Source organism: Neopsephotus bourkii, unplaced genomic scaffold (genome assembly GCF_033783945.1).
Source record: "Neopsephotus bourkii isolate Nb327-2 ecotype Australia unplaced genomic scaffold, CSIRO-AGI_Nbou_v1 NB_1810, whole genome shotgun sequence".
Taxonomy (NCBI): Eukaryota; Metazoa; Chordata; class Aves; order Psittaciformes; family Psittacidae; genus Neopsephotus; species Neopsephotus bourkii.
In genome coordinates this window covers 1,118,792-1,141,129 of record NW_026902283.1, presented here as the reverse complement: position 1 = coordinate 1,141,129, position 22,338 = coordinate 1,118,792, and the positions used below count along the sequence as shown (strand labels likewise).

The following is a 22,338-nucleotide window of genomic DNA, read 5'->3' as shown; positions in this document are numbered from 1 at the left end:
TTAACCTGAAAATAAATATTTCTTTACAGGCTGAAAATATCATGCTGGCCCAGTGTACCAAGTCCAAGAAACAGCAGTGCACTCCAAAATATGGCAAGTGCTCTTCTGATAGGGTGAAAAAATATACAAAGGAAATCCATCTAGTGATTAATCAGTAATGCTAGTTACTGGTCTTTTCACACTTTACACCATCAAATGTCTAATATCAACAGTTGGGAAGCTAGGGTAATACTAGACATACAGGACTGGGGAGGGTTTAGTGTTGTTTAGCCGGAGGCTGTATGCAGTTTTTAAGTTAGTAAAGCTTCTCAGGCTTTTTTTAGAACAGGTTAGAGTGTATTAAAAGGTATGGTTGATAGAAGAACAAAGCCAAGTTGAATGGGTGGAGAGGGAATCCAAAGAGAGAAATTCAGGTTTTCTATCCAGTCAGCTTTCACCGACAGAACTGATAATTAAGTACAAGTTACGCAAAATACAAATTAACATTGCAGCCTCATTCCAGAGAACTCTCCCAGTGAAGGCCGTGTAAATGGTATTTGCTTGATATCTGTTTCTCACCCCTTAGCCTCTACCTGCCTAAAGAGCAATCCAGGGGCTTTGCCTGGTCAGCTAGTAGCTGGCTGAGAACCACCTACTAGTCAACAGACACCAGGATTCAGCAGCTTGTTCAGATCTTGCTCATGGCTTTCATATGTGTTTTGGAAAGGGTACCTGAATTTCAGGACTGAAGAGGCACCTCAGTTTATCTCCCAAGTCTCAGACCACCAACCATTATATTTTTGCTTCCCTCTTCTAAATGTCTGATTTTTCTGGCAGGCCAGAACTTTATTTGTCACTTGTAGCTCAAAAGCAAATAATCCAAAATCAAAATATACCTGTTTAAAATGCATTAAGCTACTCCTGCAGAGGCAAAGCAACTATAAAAGAAGTCTGTATTAGCCAAGACTGGTAGATTAATATGGTAAGGTTGATAACATAGCAGAAATTACAGGTATCAGGTAAGAGTATGGTGGAAAGCAGAAAAATTTCTATGTGAGAAGACTGTACAGTAAAGATATATTCCAGATATATTCCCTAGAAGTAATCTGATATTATGAACATTTTATGAAATGTGGAGAAAAGTATTCCCAGAATGAGCTTTGTAAAATGGAGGCAAGGAGTAAATCTTATTGTATTCTGTATATTCATTCTGCTTGCAGGTTGTTTCAAGACTGAACCCCATCAGGTTAGTTGAGCAATGTAGCAGCTCTTGACAGACACACACATGTAGTACAGATAGGTGGCAAGAAAATTTGTACTTTAAATCCAGACAGAGCATTCTTTATTGCAACCAAAGGCAATGATAACATCCCACAGTACAGAGCAGTAGGAAGAATTTGGAACCCTCTCCATTCAGTCAGACACAGAGCCCCGGAAAATGAACTACAGGGACCAAGATGGACAGCCAGCCACCCTGTCAGTGTCCTGTTCTTCATGGTTAGACAAGATTCTTCAAAGATGATGCTTTCTCTTCATCCATGATTGCCTCTTTCAGACAGAAGCTCACATAAAGCTTATTTTAGATTTGGTAGGTGTAGAGTTTGGGCTGCTGTTCATAATAATACAATAATGGAGGTGCATATCACACAGGTCCTTATTTAAAACAAGGCAAAATCTGACCATGCGGAGGTGTCTACTTATCCCATTACAAGAAAAATATACAGACATTTTATGTGGGATTACTGAGAATTCAAAGAATAGCATACTAATTTCCAAGTTAGAAAACAAATTGTAAAAACAAAGAAAATTAAAACCAAACCAATACACTTTTATTTCTTGCACAAGAACCACAACAATTTTAACAAATTTAGAACAGCTGAGGAGGAAAAAAATAAGAGCTAAAAAAAAAAAAAAAAAAAGCAAATAGTAATACCAGAGAACTTACCAACTTACCAGCTTGGCAATAATTTAAAGAACTTTTTGGCAAAAGTGGGCAAACCCAGCAGAATGATCAAAGTGGAAAAGAAGTCTTACAAATTGTTCTCCTTTTAATAATGTAGAAGTTGCAAAAACTTGTAACCCGAGGTACTCATTTAACCCTTGGATCACAAGATGGCATTAAGCTGAATAACAAACCAGTAGCAGCAGCTGGTAGATAAAGCTCATTCAGATGCAGTACAATCCAAGCTGCCACCTTTTTATAGTAACACATTTGTTAAACTTTCAGAACAGCACATCATGAAGCCTACATTTTATCATCACTACATTTCGTCCCAATCACACATGAAATTAAGAAAAACTTCGCTTATTTAGTTTGGGAGAGGAGAATATGATCCTCTGAGTTAGTCAAATCAGTTCTTTTCACTCAGTTTTCTAAAATCAATGAAGATGAGATTAAATGTATTAGCATATTATATAGGTAGGATCAGGCTCCCTGTCTCTTATGTTTTAGTTATTTATTTCAGTAAATTGACAATTGCATTTCACAAAAGTATAATATGAGTATTGGGGCCTACAAGGATGCTGGGGAGGGACTCTTCATCAGGGACTGTAATGACAGGACAAGGGGTAATGGGTTAAAACTTAAACAAGGAAAGTTTAGATTATATGCAAGGAAGACATTCTTTCCTGTTAGGGTGGTGAGGCACTGGAATGGGTTGCCCAGGGAGGTTGTGAATGCTCCATCCCTGGCGGTGTTCAAGGCCAGGTTGGTCAGAGCCTTGGGTGACATGGTTTAGTGTGAGGTGTCCATGCCCATGGCAGGGGGGTTGGAACTAGATGATCTTAAGGTCTTTTCCAATCGTAACTATTCTATGATTCTATGACACTAAAATTATTCTTTCTCCCTGCTTTGTTTTGCAGATTAATTGGAAACCAGTTTCAAGGTCACTGCTTCAGGCCCTGTCAGACAATGTTACCACCAGTCTTTATGTCATCGAGCATGAGGTAAAGGCTCCTTTGAAATTAGACCTCTTTACAGATGGTGGAGAAGACAGCAAATGTAACACTGGCCAGTCAGAAGAACCTAGCAGTAATTTAGACATAAGCCTAAAGCAGGAAAATATCCCTGAAGAAGTAGTAACAAGTGAAAAAGAAGGAATCATTTCCATTACCGTACCACTCTTGAGTGACTACACTAGCATGGAGATCAGCCAAAAAGCCTTGATGAGCCTGACAATGAAACTGCCCGCAAGAGCTGCTCATCCTCATCTGAAAATGGAGCTAAGCAGTAAGCCAGCACAAGCTGAGCATCAGCGTTTGTTTGCTCCCCAAGACTACCTCAAACAAAACCAGCTGGTACTCTTGACATCTGGACCAAATTTCATGGGACAAGTCAATTCAAACTGAAGCCATAATTTCTTCATATTTTTTCAAATTTCAAAACATAATTTCCCATACTGTAAAATCCAGTTCCAAAACCTCTAATGCTTGAATCAAGCCATTAGGACCATTTAGTGTTACTGTAAAAATTGGTCAGAGAAACTCTCTAAGACTCAATTTGGAGTTTAGAGAGCAGCATTCTTCATTGCAGTGCTGGGTGCACACGCAAATTGTTTTGCAAAGGTGAGCGCCCCCATTACTTGCTGTCAGCAGCTGTATATTTAGTGTATTCATGCATATTTACAGATTTTCCATGAAATCATTTACATATTCATGATATTTCCAGGAACTAATTACACTATTTGCATCCTAATTACACATGCTCTTTCTTGCTGAGTGGGGGTGTCTGGTGGTCACCAGTACTCTTCCTCACTGTGTTTACTGAGTGACCTCAGTTCTTGCACATGTTTGCAAGGTCCCAGTGCTGAGTTAGCAGCTGGTATGTCTTTGCTTCTGTTCTGCTCCATGTTGGATGCCACTCTGCTATCTTGAAAGCTGGCATCCTTGGTCTTGTTTACTGTCTTCTTAGTTACTATAAATCTTGTGACATTCCTTCCCCTGTCAGCCGGACATACCTTTCTCTCTACATGTTAGCAAGTTAGAACAATTTACTGTATTTTACTATGTTAGTTTAAAGCCACACACACTGTTGTTAGTTTAAACCTGTAATTAAGCCAACAGTGCGACAGTTGTGACAATAGTATCTACCTCAATAAAATTCCTTGGTGAGATAGATTCATTATATAATTATATTAGTTATTCCACCACAGTCAATTCTGTGGAAAACCCTACTGTCTTCACACAGGCAAAACTGTCAGGGAACTGCATGAAAAACCTTCCAGTGAGGTACCTCTTGTTAGGTGCTTAGTCCCAGGGCACTCAGGAAGCCATTTCAAGGCACAATGTCATCAGGAGAGTTCACTATGACCAGTTTAAGACCTGATTTTCAGATCTGATTATTCCTTGAGTAAAAATTCCAGCAAAAGTGTCTACCACCCCAAAAGAAGCTGTCCAGTTGTTCAAAGATGGCCAAAAGAGTGAAAAGCCTTCAATATAGGAATAGAAAATTATGCTTATCTATATGTGTAAAGCACTATAAAATGCTTTATATATTAGAACTTTACACCTTTATTTATCATAGATGAATAGCACTGTGTAAATGAGGATGATAATAAATATCAGTATTAGTGCTGGAGTTCTTACTTGCTTTAAATTAAAGCTATTTCTTCAGTGTTTATCTGCACAGGCATAGAAATCCATTCGTGTTCTGAGATGTAGTTGCTGATACCATTTCACACTGTATGTAATGATGGTATCTGTTGAAAAGACTTCAAGAGCTGAATAGATAGTTGTTTTTTAACCCTCCAAAGCTTGCACTGTGGAGAAATTACTGGGATATAGGGAATAAAAGGGTCTTCCCTAATATCCTCTTCATTTGACTCCATCATGTATCTCTGGTGCAATGAGTCTGAATTGGCTTTCCAGCTTATGAGAGCTTCCCACCCATGATCTCTGTAGGCATTAATGGTTTGCAGCTATTGTAGATGACTCAGTTTATTGTTGTTGTCTCCAGTTTACAGAGCATTTTATTATAATTATTTTGTGGAGAAACTGATCCACTGTACTGCAAGCACCAGAGGCTCCTTAGACATCTCTCAAAATTCTCTCATTAAAAGTGAAGGACAACTCACATTCACACAAATACTTTCATGCATATTAGGCAGTATGAATTATAGAATAGCCATGCTCACAAAAAGCTTAAAGAAATTGTGTATGTCCCACTTGACTGATTTAGTGAGGCCACAAAATAAAACCTGTTCTGTTCACTTCCCTTATTTACATTCTCTCTCTCCATCTGTATCTCTCTATGTCTGTTAGGACTGGCAGGAACCAACCTGTATTTCACTGTGGAGTTTGCATTGTTTTCTTAGCAGTTAAAATGCATTGTTTTGCCACAAAGCAATTTACCTGTTACCACTTATCCCTGCTACCTCTGCTCATTAAATGAAGGGGTAACAGGAGCATTCCCCAGACCACCTCAAAGGTTTGAGCAGTCCTTTAAATCTCTTCATGTGTTTAACTTCAACTGGGGGGGAGGGGGAAAGGGGAATGATGTTTGTTTTTTGTTGTTGTTTAGTTCTTCTGTGGGAATTTTTAGTTCAGTTGTAAGGAACCCACAATAATCGCAGTCTAACTGGCTGACCTCTTCAGGCAGGTTATAGAAATGTGTGCATATACAGACTGCAGAAGCCTGCCTACCTCTACAAATAGGTATTTCATGTGCTGTAGTACCGTACAGGTGGTTTCAGTAGGATGCTTAGCTTCAGTATTCTTAGCCTTGCTATTGTTATGTTAGGAGTGAAATGGCAAATATGGAAGCTCAGAACCAGTGTTAGCAATAGTGAGAACTTGGACACTGTAAAAGTTTAGACAGTTAACTGTGGGTCTGGAGGCATATAGCATAGTGATTTATAGCATGGGGTATTATACTGTAGGGTTACAGTGTTTAAACATTTTGTATTTACAAAGAAAGGAATGTAATATACAGTCTCTAATATGGCCTCTAAAACATGCACAAAGCAAAGTTAGTACATACCTATTTTTTCTGGTACCCAGAGTATATGATTTTCTTGCATATTTTAATGTAATACAGACATGGGGATTTTGTTGATGTTGTTGTTGTTTTGGGGGCTTGGGGAGCTGGGGTTTGGGGGGTTTTTTTACACTTCAAGTCAGACTAAAGTGCAGTATTCAGACAGCACTGAAAATTACCACAGAGTTTCAGAGACAAGATAAACAGTTTCTCAGCCTGGAGTAAGAGATTGCCACAACCACAATATTCCAGAGGGTTTTTTTCACTCTGTATTAACTAAATAGAATAATTACAGAATAGCTACAAATCCCCTAAAATCCTAAGCCTTTGGGGTACTTTGGCAACCTTAAAAGACACCTTTGTGGCACTACGGCATCTGCACTTGAGTCTCCACCTGAAAGCAAAGAGCACAGGGGCTTCCTGTCAATATCAGTCAACCCGTTACTGCCACAAAAATTGTAAAATAGTGAAACACTTCATTAAAGTCCTGTATTTACAGAAGGTACTTGTCTGAAAGCTCTTGGTTTTACCTGCTTCTCTCTCTGCTGATGGCACTGTTTGTCTACTGCCTGAGTGTTGTTAACTGTCATGGTACTGCACTGATGGTATCTGTATGAAAGTGGGTAATAAAACCTGAGACAGCTTATATCAGTCACTTCTGAGCACTGTTTACAGAAGACTGTTTCTAAGACAAATCGATCCATGCCAATGGAGGGGAAAGAAGGGAGGGGACAGGGGATGGGGGGGGCAGACAGAGAGCATGGAATAATCTCATCCCCCTATCTATTTTATTTCTACTGCGGAAACACAAGGTTCATTAATAAAACTGAAAGCTACCTGTCATGCTAGAAAAGTTCATTCACATCACCCATACTCAGAGACCCCTTTAGTGCTTCACAGAATCATGAATAGAATGATAGAATCATTTAGGTTGGAAAAGACCTTCAAGATCATTAAGTCCAACTATTAACCCAACACTGCCAAGCCCACCACTAAATCATGTCCCTAAACATCACACCTGCATGTCTTTTAAACACCTGTAGGGACAGAGACTCCACCACTGCCCTGGGCAGCCTGTTCCAGTGCTTGTCAACCCATTCGGTGAAGAAATCTTTCCTAAGATCCAATTGAAACCTCCCCTGGTGCAACTTGGAGCCATTTCCTCTCTTCCTGTTGCTTGTCACTTGGGAGAAGAGATGACAGTCGCTTAATTGCAGGGAGCAGTAAGTTCCCCCCAAGCCTCCTTTTCTATAGACTGAATAACCCCAGTTCCCTCAGCTGCTCCTTGTAAGACTTGTGCTCTCTAATTTTCTCACACACAGCTTTCCCTGGACCAGGACAGAAGCAAACTGCCAGGGAAATCACGATGAAACATGTTCAGGCTGGAGAGTAGCAGACATGCTATTTTGACTGTATGTTGTAGGCTGCAGTCAGTTTTGGTATGTTGCTTATACAGAAATGCATAGCAGAACCATAAAGATCTTATGGGTATTCTCTGACCTTTCCCAAACAGTTGACTGCTACTGTTAAATTTTGCTGGTCATGGTTCAAGCCAAGATACTCAGCTATCAGCAACCTTCAACTTTCTTGTGAACTGCAATTAAATAACCATTCTGGCATTAATTTCAAGCATATGGTGGCTAGGTGCCATCAGATCTAGAATCTGTAAAGCTCAGTAATTTTTAGTATGACAGCTGTGGCTTTGCTTTCACTATCTGGATGGCTTTGTTGCATTACATCTATCTTGAAATGAATATAGCCACTGTGACTTCTGTATGTCATATTCAAGCACTACACATTCAATTCTGGAACGGAGGCTACCCATGTTTCTGCAATTTTTAATTATCATAGCTGTCTCAAACTAACTGTAATTGCCAATGCCCATACAGCATAGACAGACAAGCTATTTATCTAGACACACACTGTATTGTAGCTTCTCAAAACTGCATGGGCTACTGCTTCATAAATACTAAAGCAATAGCACGTAGTCACTCTGAAGTTCTAATTTGTTAGGTCTGGTTATGCTGTGTCACGGAAATGTTCTTCCAATGCTATAGAACGTTTGTGGAAAAGTTAAGATAAAATTTACATGAGATACATCGGCTCAATGAAAATTAACACTGTTAGTAAAGATCTCACTAGGAAAAAGTAAAAATATTTCCACTACTAACATAAGAGATTTTGTGGATGCTGAGAAAAGCCCCAGCTCCAATGACAGTTAAAGCACAATCCAGTGATACAAGATCCTGTTCACTCTATTCAATGTTCATTCAGTGTTGGTGAGAAGATCCTTGGAATTTTGCAAATGTAAACAAGAAAAGTGCAACTACAGAAGCAACACTGGAGAAGCAGTTGCAGCCTTAACAGAATACTATTTTCTCAACTTCCAAGAAGAGTTGTGTTTTGATTCTGGTTTGTTGTTTGGGTTTATTGTTTGGGATTTTTTTAATACTGGTTGATTACCGGAAAACTTCAAGGAAAAAGGAGGGAAGGTTTGGATGCAGAGAACAAGTTGACAGAACTCCAAGCACCAGGAACAAAATGGAAGATACTCTGCTTATTTTATCCTATACCCTTACACTTGTATAGTCTGTCCTTCCAGCACCCCCAATGCATCTTGGCCCTGAAACCAACTGCATTGCCTGAGAGGCTCAGTATAGCAAACTGACACCACGGTGCTCTGCCTAATGCTGTATCAGCAGAATCCAGATGTACAGTTCCTATCTCTTTTCTGCGCCAGCACAACTCTCACTGCAGTCACAGACTAAGTTCAGAATAGTTCATTTTCTCCTGCTTTAGATTAAATAAAAGCATGTGCCTGCTCCCAAGCATTTTAAACTACATTTCCCCTGCAAAAAAAAAAAAAAAAAAAAGAAACAGTTTGAACAAATTTCATCAGGTAATTAGCTGCATACAATCAAAAAGTAAAGCTCCACCATACATCAGCCTCAGTCTCTTGGTGGTGGTCCAAAGCACCAGGCAATCATCTGGGCATATCCTCAATGTCCAAATGAACCAGTTTCAGATATTACTAAAAAGGCCCTGTAACCCATACACAGAGTATCACCGATTAATGTAAGAATAGGTACACCATATTCCAGTGCATTTTAGCAGCTGCTACTGCATTAGGTATTAAAATAGCAGTGGTCAGGTACTAAAAATAGTGGTGCCTAGCAGTAGGCTTGAAACAAAGCCTTTAGCACACACTGTGTCTTAATGTGCAGGATTTCAAACAGTATCTGAGGCATTATTGCAACAGCTCAAACGGGGGTGCTCCAGCACTGAGTTTTGTACTGCAGTGCAGCATAGCAGCTATTTTTAAAGACAACGCCCTTCCCACACTTCACACTTGTAATTTTTAAAATTCCAGGACAGATTCTGGCTTGAAAAGTTTCCGTTTCTCCACTGTAATTCCCTCAACAAGCCTTAAAGGGCTTGACTCTTGAGAGAGTTCTTTGTCTCTCAGGACACACGGCCAGTCTGTGTTCTAAGCCAATAAAGGGCAACATTTTCAAAACAAGGTAGTGCTACAACAAACCCCAGACTACAATTAGAAAGCCTTGCCAAGTGATACACAGGACCATATTTTAAGAAAAGAAAAAAGGATGTGTTGGGAAGGGAGTATCATCAACCGCAGCACAATGATCCAAAAGCAACACCACCACAGGCGATATGGAAAGCTGATGTTAAAGTTTATCAAATCACAGTGGTAAAGTCAATTTTCTGTATCAGCCCCAAATCAGCATCGTTTCAACGAACTCTCTTCCACATATGCAGTCCTCTTCAACCAGTATAGCCATTAACCGCTCATGATATACACATCTCATCTTCCACTCCATCTCAAAATTACCTCACAAGTTCACGCTTTCATAACACAAAAAGAGAATGCATCTCACAGAGCTCTCACCCTCCACCCCAAAACCCAAACCTCTTCTTCTGCCCAAAGGTCACAGCTTCCAATTAGCTAAGCACCACAGAATCACAGAATCCCAAGGGCTGGAAGGGACCTCAAGAGATCATCTGGTCCAACCCCCCTGCAAGAGCAGGGTAACCTAGAGTACATCACATAGGAACTTGTCCAGGCGGGCCTTTAATATCTCCAATGTGGGAGACTCCACAACCCCCCTGGGCAACCTGTTCCAGTGCTCTGTCACTCTCACAGTAAAGAAGTTCTTCCTGATGTTAACGTGGAACCTTCTATGCTCCGGTTTACACCCATTACCCCTTGTCCTATCACTGGATATCACTGAAAAAAGCCTAGCTCCACCCTCCTGACACCCACCCGTTACATATTTGTAAACACTGATGAGGTCACTCCTCAGTCTCCTCCAAGCTGAAGAGACCCAGCTCCTTCAGCCTCGCCTCATAAGGGAGATGTTCCACTCCCTTAATCATCTTTGTGGCTCTGCGCTGGACTCTTTCAAGCAGTTCCCTGTCCTTCTTGAACTGAGGAGCCCAGAACTGGATGCAATAATCCAGATGCAGCCTAACCAAGGCAGAATAGAGGGGGAGGAGAACCTCTCTTGACCTACTAACCACACCCTTTCTAATGCACCCCAGGATGCCATTGGCCTTCTTGGCCACAAGGGCACATTGCTGGCTCATGTTCATCCTCCTATCCACCAGGACCCCCAGGTCCCTTTCCCCTTCGCTACTTTCCAGCAGGTCAGTCCCCAACCTGTACTGGTACATGGGGTTGTTCTTCCCCAGATGCAAGACTCTACACTTGCCCTTGTTGAATTTCATCAAATTTCTCCCCGCCCAACTCTCCAGCCTGTCCAGGTCTCGCTGAATGGCAGCACAGCCTTCTGGTGTGTCAGCCATTCCTCCCAGTTTAGTGTCATCAGAGAACTTGCTGAGAGTACACTCGGTTCCCTCATCCAGGTCGTTGATGAAAATATTAAACAGCACTGGTCCCAGCACCGACCCCTGAGGCACTCCACTAGTCACAGACCTCCAGCTAGATTCTGCACCATTGACCACAACTCTCTGCCTTCTTCCTTCCAACCAGTTCTTGATCCACCTCACTACCTGATCATCAAGCCCACACTTCCTTAGCTTATCTATGAGGATGCTGTGGGAGACAGTATCAAATGCCTTACTGAAATCAAGAAAAACCACATCTACTGCTCTACCATCACCTCTCCACCTAGTCAGTTCCTCATAGAAGGCTATAAGGTTGGTCAAACATGACCTCCCCCTCATAAAACCATGTTGGCTGGTCTTAATAACCCCCTCATCCTTGATATGCCTAGAAATGGAGTCAAGAATAAGTTGTTCCATCACCTTTCCAGGGACGGAGGTAAGCCTGACCGGTCTATAATTACCCGTGTCCTCCTTCTTGCCCTTCTTATAGACTGGTGTGACATTTGCCATCCTCCAATCCTCAGGCACCTCTCCCGTTTCCCACGACTTACCAAAGATGATGGAGAGTGGCCCAGCAATGACCTCCGCCAGCTCCCTCAGCATCCGTGGGTGTATTCCATCCGGACCCATCGATTTATAGATGTCCAGAACCACGTGGCAGCAACAGTTTACATGGCTTAAATTAATTGTATAATCACCACCAGCGACGTTTCATCACCCATGTTAAGCATTTTACATTTCATGTGTGTGCCTGGAAGTCAGAACATGAAGCAACGATAGAACCAGCAGGCTTGGATAGTTACTCAGCCTTTTATGCTCTTCTAAACCTGAGGAAGGCAGGGAACAGGAATGAGACTTGACTGCTTTTATAAAGCTCCTGAGAACTATGATCTGGAAGGACGATATGGCCTTTAAAACACAAAGTTTTGCCTTTACGCTCTTTATAGATGTCTGTTTCTCTCCACAAAGAGAATAAAGGCAAAAATTTCTTATCTTATAGGCAGAGGATGACATAGAAGCCATGAAACATGATCACGTCTACAGAGACATGCTACTCTTTCCAATTGCAATTACGAGCTACTATTGAAATAAAGTTATACATCTGACAGAAGAAAGTTCTTAGATAAAGGGAGTAGGATTTTATGTTTTATAGTGCTTGCAACTATAAATTACCCCAGGTAAAAGTGATTAAAGGGAATCTGATTTATTAGAATGAATTAACTTATGCAACACTTGGCTACCATCTTCTACCTAGCCTTTTATGGTAAATAAAGGTAAATGCCCATTTCTAAAGCATTCAGTGCAACACAATGATCCAGGTCTAACATTTTCTTCCATCAAAAGATTCTTAAGTATACTTTAAACTGATAAATTCAGCATTGCCACGCTTCAGTTGAATAAAGCAAGAATGCTAACTCCTGTTATTAAATTGGGAGAACAGAGTATTTCAGTGCACTTTCCACATTATCTGAGAAACGGCACTATAAAGCAGTCTCCAGTTCACATCATAAACACACAGCTGTCATCTTCCCATCCTCTTCAGAGATTAAGCAACAGCACAAACATATCACAGTCATAAGGATCTTTACTACATCAGGATCCCCCTGCTGTTACAAATGAAACTTGGACAGATCAAGTAACACACCTTATAATTAACATCATGAACACCCAGTTGGCATCTTCTGTAAGGCCATCCCCTCTTCTTAACACCTCAATAAACTCTTTAATAACCTATCTACCACAAATCTCCTTTAGCCAGAGGAAAATATACCTGGGCACACCAAAACAAACCAAAAAGCACTGCGTGTTTGTTCCTTGTTAATACCTCATAACATCCTTCTGTTCATTACATTTAATGGTTCATTCAGAAATACTGATCATTTTGTCTGAGGCTGATCTGTAACATGGGTTAGTATGATTTACAGTACAGTTCAGACAAGCCTAGTCCTTACCTAGTCTTGATGAGAACCTACAGGATAACTGGGATGCATAAGTTGAATATTTGTGAGGAAAATGCCATGCTCATAGAAAGACAAGTTTTTAACAGTTCAGAAGATTTATTAAAGAAGTCTAAAGATGACTAGTCCTACAAAATTGAACAAAACAGAGGAGCAATTGTGGAAAATATTACCTCATCACAGTAAGACAAATCTGACAAAAACAGATGATTATACATTCTTTTAATGTTCACATTTCATGTAGACCACTGCATCTGCTTTGAACTTCTAAATGCAGTAAACTGAAGCAACCCTTTAAAATATTACTTCAGTATAATTTAAAGGTTTTCTTTAGGTTCTACCTTTAAAATGAAAGGTAAAATTTGTAGAGAGAAAACCAGGAGTCGCAGTCTTCCTCACATCTCATACTGAAGCAGCGCCATTTAAGACAGGTCTAGCACCAACACTTACGTCTGTTTTAAAACAAGCAGGCAAACCAAGCCATTTACACAAGGAAGACACTTCTCTAGTCAATTTTCTGTCCCCTCCTCTAAAGAGAACCTTTTTTAATTACTTAACAAGATTAGGTAGCATATATGATTTTGAACCACTGCCAAGACATCTCAATGTATTTCTCAGATGTGTTTTTTTCCTCCTTTCACATTCAGAGGAGCAGCATGGTAAAATGCAGCTGTCTAGACTGAAGATGTGTTGACTAAATCACCTGATCAGTAGCAGTTAAGCCAGCCACAAGTCTCATTACAGATACAACTGCTCCCAAAAATCTAAAGATCACATCCCTACCAAACAAGTTATGTTGAGAAGCAGACCTCAAAACTTTTGTTCCTTAACCATTGCCTGTTATTTAGACTCTTACACATTGTACAATGCAACAGGGAAGCTTAAGTGAATTTTAATATGAAAAATATCCATGGCAATAGATCGACATGTACTGTCAGAAGCTCTGCGTGAACTCCTGATCCTACCTTAAAAAGAAGAAAGAAAATAAATTGAGAAACACTTTATGCAGCCACACTTCTTAACTTCCTGTTTGAAAGACGAACTTCCCTGGTGGAACTATGGTAGCTTTCTCTGGAGAACAAAATCCCGTTAGGCCAGGAGATTTAACTAAACAGTGACAAATGCGTTTAGTTAGTTAACCCCTCACTCCTTTTCATGTAATATTCTTGTCAGTATCAGTCCCAACAGACCTACTTACAAAGCACTCGACTTTCTGGGGCAGATGCAGCCTAATAAATAAATAAACGAGAAAGTCGAAATGCCCTACAGTCATTTGCTGTATCTCATAAAAAAAAAAAAAGTGATTTTATGACACCATCAAAACTTCGGGGCATTATTTACAAAAACAGCAACAACATAATAGCATTTGAAAGTTCTCTACTTGTACCCCTTCATAGTTTCTTCACTAATGCAAAAATAAACTAAATTTGTTCCATTTTGGTAATGTTTATTAAACTTGAAAGACCTACTTTATTACCAGAAATACCAAACTTAAGGGGAACAGTATTTTTTGCTGCTGTACTGCTTAGGTTCTTGAGGTATACCTGATCTCAGACTGTGATAGGTGCTGTGTGTAACAAACCATAGCTCCTTGCATCACTGGGAAAAATACCAGAAGGAATATACTGGTAGACTACATGAACTGTGCAAGTCAAGTTACTCTCCTGATGTTTCCAGAGCAGATCACTTATTCTGTTGATTACTATGAAAATGATGTATTTATGAAGTAGTAATTTCTAAGTGGCCCATAATTTACTCATCAGTGCAGCAGTAGTTCCATACCTTTGCACTAAGAAAGGTTTTATTGAGTAGAGCAACAGCTCACAAGAGAGCTACTTTACTGGCAGCCTCATTAATGACATGAAGGAGTAAGAAACAAAGCTGAAATCATTCTTTTACCACTGCTGGTAAGTCTTTCATTTCATATGCAACATTTTCAACTGAAGATTAATTTCACCAGCAAGTTTACCGGGGAACATACTTCATACACCAAAAATCTCAAGTCTTGTCTTTGGCATTATATTAACATAAAAAAATGAAACAAATTTAAGTTGAACCATACCAGAAAATAAACAGCTAAAACCTTAGTTTTGCTGTCCATGTTCTCCTGTATTAAGCTCAACAATGATAAAACTACGATGACAATTTAAATAAAAAGGATTTTTTTCCTCTTGAATAGTAAGAGTTCACAGTTTCAGGAAACTGTGGAACCTGAAGTTTGTGGATAGCTTCTCAACCGTTGTATTTACTTAAACAATACACAATCATAGTACTGGAGGAGTGTCTCAAACTAGGTGGAAAGTAGCTGCCTCCACAGACAACTATATTAAGCTGTTTTATATTGAAGAGAATATTGAAGAAATCCCCAGACAAATGTGCTCAGATCCTGCAATAGGACTTGCCTACAAATGAAATATTCTTGAAGTAAAAATAAACACTGCATGCAAAGACATCTTTTAAAGTTTAAAATTAAACACCATTGAAAGTTTCTTACATTAAAAGAAAAAACAAACACCTTTTCATACAGTGCCTTAGTTTTCAATATTATTTTAATTACAGTTTTCAACATATAAAAATAAACCTAAGGTACAGGCTCAAACCTTTTCTTCTGTTTACATACATTAGCAAACAAAATTAAGTTTTAGAATCTCTTTAGGTAATAATGGTATCTACAAATTTTAACTGCCTACGCTCCAGCCTCTGGTAAGAAAACCACATCTTTCTGAACTAAGCACCTACATTACTTTAGCCATTTACAGGTCTCAGCATTTGTGTCACTAAGTCCAATTCTCACTTTTAAAACCATAACACCAAAGGCAATAATCAATTACTATAAAACTAGAAGTACACCAAGTGGCAGGCAGTACCCATAATATCCCCCAGTTTGCAAGTCATTGCTCAGAATTCACAATTAGCTGGTTTACTGCCATAATGCAATTTTCACACTAACATTTACAAAATTTAAGACTATTTTTGTCTTTTTTTTTTCCCCCAAGTGAATGGCTAGCAAAATTAAAATACATGAACTCTAACCTTGATTACAAACTAACAAGAAGACAGTGATGCAGAAATGAGTCTAGAAAACACGTACCAATCACTATAGCATTACTGCTTGCAACAGCCATACACAAATGGAAAAAGTACAGAATAATAAGGACAGGTATGAAGTATAAAATTTTATCACACAAAGCAACCTTTGCTTATCTCCTCCTCAGATCAAAATAAAATCACATAAATCTCTAGATCTAGTAACTATTACAAAAATACCAGTACCTTCTGAAGGCAACACAGAGAAGCTACCATGTAACAAACAGTTGCAGTTTCAAAGTTATTTCAGGTATTGCCTTAGATGTAACTGGCTCAGGGAACACCAGCAAGCAATGCAAGCTATGCTAAAGGCTATGACATTTACCTTCTTTACAGCAGAGGGAACACAAGTGATCACAGCTCATTTCAGAATCCAAGCTGTGCACAGGTTGCTGCTATTAGCCAGGTAATTCAAAGCCAGTTCAGATGCACCTATCTGAAACTGCTATTAAAAGAGAGCAAGTTACTAATGAGTAGGTAAAACCTACATCTCCATGATATCTCAGGTATTCTTCATGTTTCTAGATTCTAAGTGAAGTGCCTTTTTTTCTCCTTAGTTCTAACAATATTATTTTCATATCATACTAATAATGTTTGCAATCAAAATTTCATCCCTCTCATTTGCGTAAGCCTATTGACTTTATCTAAGTCACAGCCACCTCTACTTTGAACTTGGAATCCTGTTTCAGTCACCAGCAGTTGCCTTGTATCCTCTTCCCTCAAAATCCTATGAAAAAGCCTATCCATTACCCAGAAACACTGCTGTGAAATAACTGTAGCCACTAACAGAAACTTACACATACATGCTTTACATGGTCTTGGCAAAATGGCTAATCACTTTTCTAAGCAATTATCTGTTGTATTTTCAAATAAAGCCTGACTCAAATGAAATTACATTTAAAACAGTAAAACTATCATGAACTACACTGTTCTCAAAACGTCACTCCATGTAATCTCATTTATGAAGTGCAAAACCAAGCAATCTACCATGGCAGCTCAGCATGCAAACCAGATAACAATGAAGGCAATTCCAGTGGAGTATGAACATGTTTAATGGATGATGCACACAATCCTGCTGGAGCAAGCAGAGACTTCATTACTGTGCTACACTACCAGTTTGAAAATGATCAATCCTCTGCAGAAAAAGGCATTTTACAGAATAGTGGTTTTCTACTAGTGGCTTTTTTAGGAAGAGGGGTACTGCAAAACACCGAATACAAATAGACAAAACTTTACCCTACAGATCTGCACAATATTTACAAAGCAAACCCAGAAAATACAGCATTTTTAAGAAAATATGACTTGAGGTGGGGAGGAAATGTCTGGGTTCGGTGGTTGGTTGTTTTGGGTTCTTGCCTTTAAAAACAAAACAAGTACAAAGCTTTTTTGTAAGGGAATTATTAATTCACAAACAATGTAACAGTGTGGTGCACATGGACTTATACTCGGGATAAATTAGTAAGACTGCCATCCTTCACTATTAATTTCCAAAGGAACGTTGCTTAGTTAACTGTACACAATCCTTTATATATTTTGCAACTGATTTCTAATGACTATTCAATTTCAGGATAACAAAACTCAAGAAATCAAGCTAGTATCAACTGAAATGTGATACACTGCAAGAATTACAATTCCTCCCAAAAAAGAAACCCAGCTTTTCAAAGATACTATAATACATTTGTATGTTCACTGGTATAGACATTTCTAATTAAAGAAGCTGCATGAATGAGACCCAGATCAACTAAAAATATTCCTTTAATAAGTATTTACTAGCGGAAACTTCCCTCTAAAATACTTGATTTTATTAGTGAAATGGTACCAAAGATAACAAGTATACAAACAATCTCTTTGCTCTATGCTTACACATCATAAATAAGACGTCTGTTGTTGCAAGACACAATCCTTCATAGTCTTCTTGTAAGCACACAGATTTGCCACTCTTTTATCAGAATAAGCTGTTCACCAGCCAACAGCACAAAAATGACTGTCTATACTTTACATGGTAAAGCATTTTCTATAGTCTTAAATGTACACACTGGCAAGAACACTAAACCTTACTGAGAATGAAGAGTGATTAAGCAGCTTCACAATCAAACTGGGTTTCACTGCCTTAGGAATTGGGCAAATTTTTCACTCCCTGTAATACAGGGTGGGTTTTTTTCTTTTTGGAAGAATTGAAAAATCAAACTGAAACCAAGTAGCTAATATGCTATTGCGTTTTTTTTCCAACTGTATTGTATTCAACTAAATCTTCCTAAGAGGTAAGGCAATTAAGTCATTTGATTGTGTTAAGTTGTATTAAAAATAGTAAGTTTTAAAGGAATGACTCTTAAGAAATCTCATGTAACCAACTAAGCTAGCTCTGAGAAGGCAAGCCATATTTTACCTTGACAAAAATATTTGCTTTGTCATTCTCTTACTTGCTTCTCCCCAAAGAATGAGAGAAAAAAAAAAAATCTCTACCATTTAACTCCTGTGTAATTAGAATTTTTCCCCAAATTATTCTGCCCTCTTCTTTATATGCAATTCCTTCTGTTTCACCCAGCAGAGGTAAGAGAAGATGAGGGACAGGTCATTCTTAATTAATTAAGGCCATCCAAATGTAGATTAAATGTCTATAAAGGGCTGTCTTTGATGCAGGTGATCAGAAAATGCTTCGTATTAAGCTACTACTTTTGTACAGTGGTGGTCCCCAAACTGCATTTTTGCTTTTATCTATAAATCTGTTCTTCAAAAAAAAAAAAAAAAAAAGAAGAAAAATGGAACTTCAGTATTTTAACAAGTGAATATAGCAACCATTCTGACAAATCACTTGCATTTTTGTCTACAGGAAAGTGGTGGCAAAACAGCAATAGAGATCATGTAAGATTTAGTTGAAAATGAGTAACAGCACACGTATGTTTCTAGAAAATACCACATTTTAAGAAGGCACTAAAGCGTCTGCTTGTGCTCCCACTTTTTTTAAAACAAATAAGAAAATTTTATTTTCATAATGGCACCTGTACTATTTGCAGCTGTACACACTGCAGTACGGCTAAAAACAAAAGCTGTAATTCAGATAATATGATACAGAAGTGCTCACTTCTGGAAGGACAAAGAAAACAACAAAGCAACCCCAAAATAACTCAGTAATCTGACCTATTATCTATAACATAACAGTGTCCCTTTTACGAACAGAAAAGTAACATGCATTGTTCAAACACTTTAAAAGAAATACTAACTTTAGGGATACTAGTAAGAAATTCTTTCAAATAATAAACCCCAAGAATCTCAAGCAGTAAGCAACTGAAAAACATACTGGTCAGTGGGTATTTAACAGAAGACCTGTAAAACTGTGTTTATATTTAAACACCTTTCTGTTGGGGTCATTTACAACAGAAAAAAGTGCATATATTTATGCACCATTTCCAAGCACATCAAACAGTACACACTGAAGTTTTTGTGGATATTTTTAACCCACAAAGGTAAAACAACACAAAATCATCAACAAGCAGAATTTTAAACAAACTTCAATGCATATCTTCAGCTTCTTTTGGGTAGTACAGGTTTACATCTTTCAGTTTCTACTGAAAGTTTGCTTATGGCAAAACTTAACATAAATCATTTCACAATTAAGTACAGCCATCATGAGAACACATGGATTTTCAGAGATGAACAGTTTTGATGGCATCTGCCTTTTCATGGTATAACTACTGGTCCATGCTCTCTTGCTTTACAGCAAGAAGACAACAAAGCTATCACAACAATTGAAAGAGCTACTAGTACTATCAACATGATCAGGTTGATTGCTTTATTTTCTTCCTCATTCTGGGAAAATGCTTTGGATTTCATTCCTTAGTTGAATCAAATGCCCACTCTTTGCTTTAAACCTCTTCCATTTTAATTGAGAGGTTTTCTTCATTTGGTTGACAGTTCCCATTCTGTTGTAGTTTGACTTCATCTGTCCTTTCTGTATCTCTGCGGTCTACTTCCTTGTCAGTTTCTGAATTCTGATCCTCTTTAGTGTGATCTTTGTCCTACCAAAAACAGAATTATTTTACAAAAAAAAACATATTCTTAGCATTACAGGGTATGACTTTCATGACTTCCAGTCACCTTTTGTTATTTTTGGTTCAATTTTTACACGCCTATCTTGTCGTAGCAATTTTTATAGTAAAGGTGTCAGCTTCTTCTCCAACTGGATGAAGTTAGGCACTCATAACAACTAGTCATTCAAGAAATCAATGCCATAATCTGTCTTTATGATCAATATTAAGAACAAATTAGCATCACAGAACCTATTAGAAACAGCTCCAGAAATGAAGATTTCTCTGTATTTCCTAAATAAAACAGGATTAAGCTTTTTTCTTTCATTGTTTTTGGCAGATACCCAATGCATTTTAACAAAGTTCATGGATAATTACTTAAGCATGTGGGCAAAGTCACCCAAATCAGCTGTTTATAACAGCTGAATAATTCTGAGTACAACAAACTACTCTTAAAGGCATGCTGCTTTTCAAATACTAAGATTGAAAAAAGCTGAAGACGTTTCTTTCCTTAATCACACCATCTTCTGTTTTGCAGGAAAAATCCCATAGCACTCTTCCCCAGTTCTTCAACTGTACTCCTGTGGAGTCCAACATGCACACTGGGGCAAAGGAACCAGAAAGAGGCTGAATTGAACAGTTAAAGTTTATTGGAAAAGTAATCTTTCCAGCTTGACAACCAAGCTGTTCCTGAACACTTCTTAGTTACACAGTCTGGATCCTGCCTGCTCATACAGATAGGCAGTCAGCCGGGTCCTAACATATGGAGCAAGAAAGAGAAACAAAAAAAAGTGGTTCCATAACCTACTCATACAAGCTGCTATGTCCAGCAAAGTTCAAAAATGGAGACGTATGAAACTGGCCCATTAACACACCAACTGTAGGTTTTTACTGGCAAAAGCCAAACAGAAATTGTAATAATTTGATAAGGAAAACAGGATAAAAAAGGGAGGACAAAAAGAAAGAAAAAGAAAAAGGCGAATTTCAATACTGACTCCACTAGCACCTCTTCATTCTGCTTATTACTTGGTCATACATAGCTTACCTTCAAGGTACTGGTGCGTTTGTCAGATTTCTCCTTTCCCTCTTTTTCTTTACTACTTTTTTTCTTGGAGGTGGAGCGCTCTCTTTCTCTTCTTTCGTTATTTGTATCCCTCTCTCTCTTTTTTTCTTTCTTGCTTCTGTTTAAGAAAATTTTTACTCGTATTAGAATCTGATCAAACAGCAACAACCTGCAAACTAGATTTTCATCTATGGGTTTTCACAAAAAGCCTCAAAACTTTAACAAAACCCCTTTTGTAAAGACAAGGGCATTTTTTGACTGATACAAGCTGAGGAATACATGTGTTCGGTATGCACGGTACTTGCGAAGAGAAAACCAAATCCACCTGTATCCAGTGAAGGGCTTTTACAGATTTGAAGCAAATCTGCATTGTTGACAGATCTGGAATTCTCCAGGTGAAAGCATACCAAAGCTCAAATTCATCATACTGTCCAAATGAAAGAGTCTGAGATTGTCAGTACAAAAGCAGTTAACCAATGAAAATACTGAAAAATTCTTGATTCTTTACTGCTCATTAATCTTTACGTTTACAAGAAACCAACCTTCTTGGAGAAGGAGTTCGTGAAGACTTTCTTTTGGTTGTTTTGGATGATTTAGGAGACTTGGAGGGACTTCTACTCTTCCTTTTACGCCTTCCTCTACAGGACCAAGAAATTCAAGATCATCAAAGAGTAAAAAGTAAGCATAAAAATAATAAAACCAGGAACCAGATAAAAACAGAAAGCCCTTAAAATAATCCGAGACAAAAAAATAAGTAAATATCCCTGAATTTAACATTTTATTATTAGCAATAATATGTGAACTGTAGAAAGAAAAAAAAATATCTGGTTTCAGATGGTGGGAAAGGGAAGGCTAGACGTGGGAAAAACAGGTTGTACGTTTCAGATTTTAGTTTTTTGTTTATTCTCACGACAACAACACACTTAATTCACTAATCCTGTATTAAGTGAGAGATTCTTCAGTCAGGAAAAGAATCAAACTGAATGAAGAGCCACATTAAGACAAAAGGCTTAACTTCAGCACGGCAAACTTCAGCATGTAACATTACAACCTGAAGATCACTGTAATTTCAGTTTGACCTGACTGAAATTTAATTCCTAAATACAGGAGCTAGTATTCCTATTGGTTTAGAAGTAAACTGTGCAAAATGAAGCTCAAGATGTTGTCAAAATCAAAATAAGAAGTCACTATCTGTTGTTTTCCTAGCAGCCCTTGCTCAGCAAACATAATGTTACCATTCTGCAAGACACTGAAGAGCTCACAGTATTTTACTAATCAGCTGTTTTACAGATGTATGATATATGAGGCTTGCCAAAGTTATTATAGAGTCCAATACTGAATAGAACATAACATTAAATAACTTGTTGCAAACATATTTTAACATGT

The 22,338-nt window shown here is 38.4% G+C and overlaps 2 protein-coding genes across 6 annotated transcripts in view; one reads left to right on the top strand and one right to left on the bottom strand.

The window, feature by feature from the left end:
- LOC133206564 (interleukin-31 receptor subunit alpha-like) overlaps nucleotides 1-4,506 on the top strand; it is a 30,198-nt gene extending 25,692 nt beyond the window's left edge. The window contains exons 14-15 of the mRNA XM_061342650.1: nucleotides 30-93; nucleotides 2,842-4,506. Coding sequence (XP_061198634.1) covers nucleotides 30-93; nucleotides 2,842-3,327 — 550 coding nt within the window. The 3' untranslated portion in view covers nucleotides 3,328-4,506. The remainder of the gene's footprint in view (nucleotides 1-29; nucleotides 94-2,841) is intronic.
- Nucleotides 4,507-18,525: 14,019 nt separating this feature from the next.
- Nucleotides 18,526-22,338, bottom strand: part of SREK1 (splicing regulatory glutamic acid and lysine rich protein 1) — a 34,796-nt gene continuing 30,983 nt past the window's right edge. For all 5 annotated transcript variants that reach the window (XM_061342642.1, XM_061342644.1, XM_061342646.1 and 2 more), the window contains 3 exons: nucleotides 21,495-21,590; nucleotides 20,935-21,070; nucleotides 18,526-19,880 (listed from right to left, as the gene is read on the bottom strand). In XM_061342642.1, the coding sequence (XP_061198626.1) occupies nucleotides 19,728-19,880; nucleotides 20,935-21,070; nucleotides 21,495-21,590 (385 nt within the window). In that variant the 3' untranslated portion in view covers nucleotides 18,526-19,727. The remainder of the gene's footprint in view (nucleotides 19,881-20,934; nucleotides 21,071-21,494; nucleotides 21,591-22,338) is intronic.